This window comes from Octodon degus, unplaced genomic scaffold (genome assembly GCF_000260255.1).
Source record: "Octodon degus isolate 3935 unplaced genomic scaffold, OctDeg1.0 scaffold00019, whole genome shotgun sequence".
NCBI lineage: Eukaryota > Metazoa > Chordata > Mammalia > Rodentia > Octodontidae > Octodon > Octodon degus.
This window is the reverse complement of record NW_004524595.1, coordinates 6,757,334-6,767,293: the sequence shown is the minus strand read 5'-3', so window position 1 is coordinate 6,767,293 and position 9,960 is coordinate 6,757,334. Positions and strand designations below refer to the sequence as shown.

Sequence of the window (9,960 nt, the reverse complement as noted above, 5' to 3'; positions counted from 1 at the left end):
TTCAGAAAACTAAATATTAATTAATTAAAAATTAAATGTTTCAAAACAATTGTACTAAGAAAAAGTTTTCATGATAGTAAAGAATTACTAAGAATAAAACATAAATACTGGAATGGCAAATATATGACCAGCACTTTCTAACAGTTTGGGGATAGGATATCGCACAAAATTCTAGTATGTCATGGACCTGGACAGTGTCCATGACGCTTACTGGTGGCCAGGTGTCACTGGTGGGACTGAGCTACTACTATTTCCTTGATATCCACTCTGTAGACCCAGATAGAATCATGACCCATAGGGTACAGGAGAAGTCCATTTGTGGAGTATGCTTATGGAAATATTTTGCTGCTGTATACAAAAGAATAATTGAAAAGACCGCTTTTGTATACCTCTTATTTTCCTGTATTTAATTGTTTGCCCTATTTGGTGCATTCTTTCCATTCTCATTCACGGAGTTGCGGTCATTTTGCTCCCTCTCTACAATATCTTTTAGTAGTTTGTGTAGGCTTGGCTTTATCATCATGAAATTCTTTAGTTTTTCTTTGTCATGGAAGCATTTCACTTCTCCATTATACTTGAAAGAGTTTTGCAGGGTATTATCAGTCTGGGTTGCAATTTGTTTTCATAGAGGACTTGAAGTACTCTGCCTCATGCTCTTCTTGACTTCATGGTTTGTGAAGAGAAGTCTGCCGTTATTCTGATGGGTTTTCCTTTAAATGTGATCTGTTTCTTTTCTTTAACAGCTTTTAAGTATACTGTTCCTGTGCTGAATTTCTGGGATCTTGATTATTATATGTCTGAGTGTGTTTTTAATTGGGTTGATATTATTTGTAGTTCTATATGCTTTGGTTACCTGAATATCAGATTGTTTCCCCATTTTTGGGAAGTTTTCTGCTATTACTTTCATCCATATTCTTTTTATATCATTTGTATTAACTCCTTCTTTCTCACTGATGCCTTTTTAGTCTTATGTTGTTCATCTTTGCATCGTCTTCCAGATGTTGAATTATTTTTTCCGTATCCTGTTGTTTTAAGAGATCTTTTCTTACTTTTTCACTAGCTGCAATGGTGTCTTTAAGGTCTGAAAGTTTATTTTTCACTTTCATTCAAAAAGTTTTGCCAGCTTGTGATTGAGGTTTTAGTTTCCTGTATAGCACTTTGAATCTGCTTCACGCATTCTATTTCTTTCCCATATTGCTTATTCAAGGATTCCATCATTTTTCTATCCTCCTCTATTTTTTTTTATCAGTGTCTTCTTTAGAAGCGCTTAGTACTTCTTTTATTATAGTTATTTCTTTTTTTTACCTCAAAAATTATTTTTGAGGGGCCAGGGAGATGGCTCAGTGGAATAAGCACTTCCCTGGCAAGCACAAGGGCCCGAGTTCAATTCCTGGTTCCGCAAAAAAAAAAAAAGAAAAGAAAAGAAAAAGAAATTATTTTTGATCTGATTTCCTCTATGCCTTTCTGCAGTTGTTTCTTTACTTCTGATGCTATTATTTCAGAGATTTCTGGTATATAATTTCCAATTTCTTTTATGCTAATGTCTCTTGCATTTGTTCTGGGTGGGCTCGGGGCTTAAGAATGCCTTTGCTCCTTCTCTTTGTCATTTTGTATAGCACTGTTCTCTGACCTTTGGTGTAGAGCTTAGACAGAGTTATTATCTTAGCACCAGGTCCAGATCTATCAAGTTCAAACTCATCCAGGTGGGTATGGCATGGGTCTGGTTGCTGTGCTCCACTTCTTCCTGCTGCAGTCCTTAGAGGTGAACCCTCTGTGTCACTCTGGCAAGATGTTCTTCTCTCGGATCAGCTTGGTGAGTCTTGCCTCTAGCCTCTATGCAAAGAGTTCTGCTGCAGTGTTCCACATTGGGCCTGTATGCTGGGCCTGGGCTCTGGATCGAAAGAGGATCTGAAAGAAGATCCGGCGGGCCCCAGGTTGAATGAAGATCCAATGGGCCCCAGGAAGTCTCACTCACACTCAAGGCCTGGATCGAATGAGGATCTGGCGGGCTCCAGGTGGTCTCATTCACACACCGGGCCTGGGTTGAATGAGTATCAGGGCTCAGGCAGTCTCACTCACACGCTGGGCCTGGGTCAAACACACATTTCTTTTCTAATCTTAAAGATGTACATTAATCGTTCTTAAGGTATGTCAAAATCTAGTTCGACCTGCACAATATTATTGTTGCCGATTTACTTGTTATTAGCAGGATCACATACTTACTGCTATTAATAGGTTTTCTATGTATATCAATACCCAATTACCTTTGTGACATTAGTAATACTGAGGTCCGGAACTGGATACTGGGGCAATACATTACACTCCCCCTCACAAGTTAACTGAGATCATCAGATCTTGGGACAGAGGCAAAGGACTATAGCTAGCCACACCCTGAGTGCATCAATTAAAAGCTAATTAAGCAGATCTCCATACTAGCAACAGTCTTTCCACTAGAAGTGACTGATACTTAAGCTCAAAATAAAACAAAAGCATGAAAAAGTAATCAATAAGAAGCCTCCCAAAACCACCGTCTCTCCGATCCACGGAGCACTGAAGGGGAGGAAAGCAAAAGCCACACAGCTGAATTATTGGAAAGGACATCAGAGGAGATCAAAAACAGATCACTGAGGTGTGTCAAGGGCTCACAGAAAATATAACTAATCAGATAATAGAATTAATAAACTAACTGGGAAACTTAGAGAAGACTACTAAAAAGACAGCTGATGTAAAACATCAATGACCAGTTTAGCAAAGAACTAGAGTCCAAGATAAGGTTCTAAAAGAAATACAGGAAAAGGAAAAAAAAAAAGAAATTAAAAATTATATTTAAACCATGGGCAGTAGAAGTGACCAATATAAGGACAGACTATCAGAAGACAGTTTGGGATGCTTTCAAACATGAATTATTCAGAAATACCTTAAAACAACAAGAGACAAGACAAAGTGGAATAAGTGAAAATTAGAAGACAGCACATAAAACCTATTTACAGAAAACTTATCTACAGAAAGTTTTTACAAAAGCAAAAACTTTCCAAGTTTTGGTAAAGAATTAAACATAGGTAAGTGAGACATTAAACACACACACACACACACACACACACACACACACACACACACACAGCTACAATCAAAACAGAACCTCTCTGCTTGAGACCATAGTCAAAATACCAGAAGTCCAGTACATGGAAGCTGTAAGAGAAAAGCAACAAATTACTTATAAAGGTAACCCCATTAGAATTACAGCAGACTTCTCAAAATAAACTCTAAAAGCCAGGAAATCTTGAAGTGCTTCAAGCCCTAAAAGACAACTTTCAACACCTACTGATATATCCAACAAAACTTTCTCTCAAAAGTAGTGAAAAAATAATGTACTGTATTTCCATGATAAAGAGGACCTCAAGAAATTAATGAGCACCATAAAATTTTCAAGAGTAACACTGGACATGGTGGTGCACACCTGTAATCCCCGCACTTAGGAGGCTGAAAACAGGAGAATCATTATGAGTCCGATCTATGTAGTTAGATCCTGTAGACCCTGTACTAACTACATAAAAAATAAAAAATAAATTTTTTCAAGAATAACCCTGTTTCAAATCTAGCAGTTAATTGGACGGATTCTCACCCTGACTAACTATATATACTGACACCTGTGAACTAAGCAACTGCATTGAATATGGCAATTTGTAATAGTAGGTTCATGCTTGGAGTGCCTGTCATTCTTGTCTTCCAAATACATGCTGTTTGTCATGACACGCCAGTTGCTGCCATGCTGTCTCTCAGGTAGATGATTGTTTAAAAAGGAAGGGGGTGGTGAATGAAGGCAGGAGACAGGAAAAGGAGTGTTGCGAGACTGTCCTGCAACAATGTTGTATATGGTTAGATTTCTGGACTTATGTGTAAACATACATAATTCTTTATTCCTATTTTTGAAATATATTTTAAATTTTAATTTTTTGTCATATTATGTAGGGACTTAAAGTTTAACATATCAACACTTTATGAAAAATACCTATTCCATGTTATGCCTAAGATGTTTGATATTCAGACAGATAGTGAGGTTAAGCTAAACAGCCTAGGTTATACGGCAATAACAATAAGCTTCTCTTCTGGAGGGTTAACAACCTACGTTTGCAGATCAAAAATTAGAGAAAAAGGAGGGCTGCAAGGAAAGCCAACATTTTGGCCCTAGCCTTCCAAGGTCAATTAAGACTCAGGACATATGAGAACTTGTACTGTAATATCATGTAACTCAGTTTTGTCCCAAATTTTCTGATCAAGGAGATTATGGCGCCAAAGAGGAAAGTGATCGATGATGTAGAGTGTGCCTAAGGAGAGTCACATGGAGAGAAAACATTCTCTCAGGCTTTCACAGACAGCAAACTGGCCAAGCAATGGCCATGACTCATCCACATGGCTGACACTGACAAAGGATCTACAATCTGAAGTACAGGGTCCCAGGATAAATCCTGAGAGGATTTGATTGACCTTATCAGATCCAAAAGCTACAATTCTTGTTACATAGGTCTTGCTTTATCTTGATCTTAACCATCCAGCAGAAAAGTATAAAAATGAAGTACAAGAAATAAAGCCATGCTGTTATGTTGAGCTGTAGGGGACTCAGGTCAACAACTTCTAATATTACCAGTCAAGTGGAAGACCCAGTACTATTATGGACTACTGGACTATTTTGGAATATTTTGCTGAGTTCACACATCTATAATATTTAAATGATGGAACTAAACAAAAAAAGCGGATACAGATGAATGACCATTTTGTATCTGTGTATTCAAAATGGTTAGGATAGATATATAGCTACATTCTCTTAAGGAATAGAGGGATTTGTTTGAATAGTGTTTGTAAATAGGATATCATGTCTGCATCTTGTACAACAAATAACCACTAGGAAGGCAGTATGCAATGTGTTAATTATTGGAACTATCCTACCAATTTGATTTGAAACTGTCTCATTGCTATTTATTTCTCAATAAAATTATGGGAAAAAAAAAAGAATAACCCTGAATGAGAAAATGAAGCTAACAATGCCAAAACATTGTAGAGGATAAGTAGGAGAGGCAGAGTAAGCAGTTAAACAGAAAGGGAAGAGGTCAGCAATTGGAAAATCATGATGTAGAATAAGTCGACATCTTCCAGTAATAACTCTCAATATGAATGGTCTGAATGTCTGAATTAAAAGACACAGATCAGCAGGATGAATCAAGAAACAAAATCAAATGGTATGTATTATACAAGAAACATGTTTACCCAAAAGAAATTCATAGACTAAAAACCAAAAGATAGAAAACAATATTCCATGCAACACTAACCCAGAAAAAAAGTAATAATTACTTTAATTTCAGACAATTAGGTTTCAAGCTGAAACTGATCAAAAGAGGTAAAAATATCACTACAAACTAGTTAAGGGAAATAGTCCACAGAAAGAGATATCAATTATAAGCATACATGCACCAAAAATTGGCATATTCAATTTCATAAAATAAACACAATTGGATATAAAAAATAACACAATTATAATGTAGGACCTCAATACTCCACTGTCACGAACAGACCAACTAGGAAAAAAAGCAACAAAGAAATTATACTAGAATTAAACCAAATCTCTGAATAAATGGATTTAATAGATATCCACAGTGCTCTACCCAGAATATACTTATCTTCTCCATAGCACATGGGATTTCGCCAAAACAGACCATATGCTAGCCTATAAAACATATTTAAATAAATATAAAAGAACAGAAATTATCCCATGCATATTATCAGATAATAGTGTAAAGAAACTAGGAATCAAAGACAAAAGAAACCACAGAAATTATACAAACATATGAAAATTAACACATTCCTGCTAACATGAACCACCGTTAATTAGTACATACATCACAGCATCATGAGGTAGCCTGAACCACCAGGGATTAGCTATTTAATACCAGAAAAAGGAATTCAAATCAAGGCTAACCAGCAAGAAGACATAAGAATTACAGCCCAGTTGCAAATATGTTAAGCAATACTCTCTTAAAAACCTAGATTCTGGGGCTGGTGAGATGGCTCAGTGGTCTAAAGCACCTACTTAGAACAAGCTTAGCAAAGCACAGGGACTATGGTTCAATCCCCCAGCACCACATGCCAGCCAGCCCCGCCCCCTGGTGGGCTGAGCTGGACACACACACACACACACACACACACACATCATTCTATCATTAAAACTAAAGTTTTAAAGCGAAGTCTAGAATAACTTTTTAGAAAGAGTTTGACATTTTTTAAATTCTAGAAATAAGAGAAAAAAGAAGTTATTGATAAGCATACCAAAAAATTTATAAACACCGCAAAAAAAGGCAGATATCAATGTTTACCTAAATACTGTTTTGTTTTTTGGCGGAACCGGGGATTGAACTCAGGCCCTTGCGCTTGCCAGGGAAGTACTTATTCTACTGAGCCATCTCCCTAGTCCCTCAATATTGTTCTTTTAAAAACTACTTTTGATCTTAAGTACAACAGTATGACAACTGCTGGAAAATACAGTGTTTTCCCCAACATAAAAGCTACAGAAATTTAAATCCTTTATTTCATGCTGATCGCTTTGAAACATTTAAACCCTCTCTACATGAAGAAAAACTGCTTGAAAACAACTTTAAACCTTATGGAAAGTTCAAAATAATAAACATAATGGAGGAACATACCTTGTACAATTTTAAAATCAAAAGAAATCTACATTTTACTTTGGGAAGGCAGCATAAAATTTACTGAATAAAAGAGACTATTTCAAATGTAATAATCTCTTCATCTCCAAAATTCTGTTTTTATTTATTTATTTATTTATTTAATGTACTTAGTACAGGGTCTACAGGGTCTCACTACACAGATTGGACTCATAATCCCAGTGCTTAGGAGGCTCATGTTTTCAGCCTCCTAAGCACTGGGATTAAAGGTGTGCACCACCACGCCCAGTCTCAGTTGCTGTTTCAGCACGCCCCTGGGGTGGGGCTGGCACAGCACACCAGGGACTGAATCCCAGTCCCTGTGCCTGCCTAAGCAGGTGCTTTAATCCACTGAGCTATCTGGCTGGCCCAAAATTCTGTTTTTAAAACTCAGTATGGGCAACCATTATGAAAATCAGTATGGAGAGTCCTCAAAAAGCTAAGATTGGAGGTCCCATTTAAGCCAGCTATACACTTCCTAGGTATTTTTCCAAAAGAACTGAAATCATCACATCAGAGCAATATATGTGTACCCATGTTTATAGCAGCACAATTTGTCATAGCTAAATCTTGGAAACAACCCAAATGTCCATCAACTGAGGAATGGATAAAAAAGATGTGGTATTTTTACACAACGGAGTAGTACTCAGGTATAAAAAAAGATAAATTCTAGGCTTTTTCAGATAAATGGATGCAGCTAGAGGCTAGATCCACATGTGCAAACAATGAATTATCTTGCTAATGTGAAAACCTGAAGGAGTAAGGAAAATCTAAAGGGCACAACAGATACTGTGAAAGGGAAAGAACTTATTCAATGGGAAGGAAAAACTTGGATGAGGAAAAGGACAAATGAAAGAAGGAAAAATATATATTCAGGTATTTAGGTATATATGCAAGATAGTTTGGATAATTGTATTGTGGATTTCTACTGGTCTTTTGAAAGGAGCAATTAATGCTTAAATTTTTTTTAATTCTGATTTATTTTCTTCCTCTTTTAAATTTCTTATGACTTCTTTCTTATTGTTTTGTTTTTCTTTAAACAAATCTTACACGTTTATACCTGGTAACCTGAACAATAATTTGAAGACAGTGTCATGTAATACAGCAACCATTGTTGAAGTCCTATTACTTTGTTTTTTTCTTTTTTTGTTGGAACCAGGGATTGAACTCAGGCCCTTGCAGCACTTGCCAGGCAAGTGCTTATTCTACTGAGCTAGTTCCCCGGCCCCAGTCCTATTACTTTGTTTAGTGAAATCTTGTATATCATTTCTAATGGTTTTTTTTTTTCCTATCACTATTTTGTATTCTTTAAAATAAAAATAAAACTTAGTGTGAAAATATTTCATCAGACCATAGCCTTCTCAGGCAGGGTATGCCCCAGGATCCTGGTTCTGTTACAGATGAGACAGACAAACTGTCAGAGACAGACTGAAAAACAAAGCAGTTACCCAAGAGGAATGCTCTTTCATCTGGTGTTGGTTGCTGTGAGGGCCACTAGCATGGCCACGCCAAAAGCAGTTCTGGCAGAGCTGGTAGTTGTGGCACTGCTGGCATCGGTACCGGAAGCCCATCATGCTCTCACAGCGGCAATAGGAGCACTCCACAGGGTGGAAGACTGGTGACCCAAAGAGACAAAAGGCAGGGGGAAAAAAAAGACAAGTTTGTCACCTGCAGAAGAGAATCAAAACAAAAGAAAAGCAAATCTAACATAAAGTCCAAGGTGAAAACAAAACTAGAAAGCATCTAAGTTGTCTTCTTTTTGTCAGCAAGGTTTTCTGAAAGTCTGCAAAAGAACTAATGAGTGTATTTGAAATTAAAACCATTATAATTTGGCATAGATTCCTCCAGAAAACATAATTCTAAAATCAGAATAGTCAACATCAGTGCAAACAATATTTATAATTTTATAATTTGGGGTCCTATAAAATGCTAGATACACATATGCTAATATTAAGTTATCAGACGGCAGGACATGGTGGTGCACGCCTGTAATTTCAACACTCAAGGGGTTGAGGCAGGAGGATCTGAAACCAGGCCAGCCTGGGCTACAAAGTGTTCGAGGCCAGCCTGAAGTACGTAGTAAAACCCTGCCTCAAAAAGACCAAACAAACAAACAGATGTATTCTGCTAACTTTGGTTAAATATGTATGTCAATTTGATTTTATTCTAAGCCAGCCAGGAGCTCTTGCTCATATTAGTGGAATGGGTAATGATGCAGGAAAGCAATATCCAAGAATAACTAAGATCAAATACTAACAAGACCTTGTTAAATGTATTATTTTGCTAAACTACATCACATAAAAGCTATCTTCTCATATACTATACACCTGGGTTTATCAAGTAACATTTAAAAAGTGCAAATTTAGCTTATGAAAGTAAATATTTGTCATTCTGGGCTACATAGTTCAAAGGAATTTCAACACACTGGGAAAAAAGGGCCAAAGTAAAAAAAATTAAAACTATCTTAATTTTAGAATTTGCTTCCCACTGTAAGAATTAAGATATATAAACACATGTTAACGTGATAAGTAAAATGTTTGATTTATAGATATATTTCAATGATTTCATAACATCTGTCTCCAAGGAAAAACAATAGCACTAACCATAAAAGGCTGTAATCAATAAATAATACATGTGAAAGATATAATAAAATATTCATATGGATAACATACATCTAGACAAATGAGGTTCTTTCTACTTCTCACAGCAGATACAAGATTATTTTATGAAAATTAATTAGATATGAAACTAACAAAACAGTTAAGGCTACATAAAAGCCCAGCATTCAGGCTGGGGATATAGCTTGGCTGTCTAAGCGCCTGCCTGACAAATGCAAGGACCCAGGTTTGACTCCCAGTACCGCATGCCATGCCAGCCTCAGAACACTGGGAGGGCATGCCAGCTACCAAAACCAGGGGTGGTGGCGCAGGCCCACAATCCTAGAGCTGGGGAGGCTGAGATAAGAGAATCATATGAGTCTGTGCTGCATAATGAGACATTGTACCAAATAGATAAATAAAGATTTTTTTAAAAATCACAGCCTTCAAAGAACCTTTAATACTGGTATAATTTAACGATTTAAATCTCTACTCAAAAATCTTGCTAAAAATTTTTGCAGTTTTAGTCCAGTCAAAAGATTGTAATCTTTTGGAAGATTACTGTGAGTCTAAGACCATTCTGGGCTACATAGTTCAAGGTTAGACTGCACTACATAGTGCAACTCCAAATAAAATGAAGGGAAAGGAAGGAA

General features: G+C 36.7%; 1 protein-coding gene across 23 annotated transcripts in view; it reads right to left on the bottom strand.

Annotated features, from left to right (window-relative positions):
* The window catches only part of Dtnb (dystrobrevin beta), a 439,182-nt gene that overhangs the window by 275,860 nt on the left and 153,362 nt on the right, over positions 1–9,960 (bottom strand). For all 23 annotated transcript variants that reach the window (XM_023711049.1, XM_023711053.1, XM_023711057.1 and 20 more), the window contains exon 8: positions 8,159–8,325. In XM_023711049.1, coding sequence (XP_023566817.1) covers positions 8,159–8,325 — 167 coding nt within the window. The remainder of the gene's footprint in view (positions 1–8,158; positions 8,326–9,960) is intronic.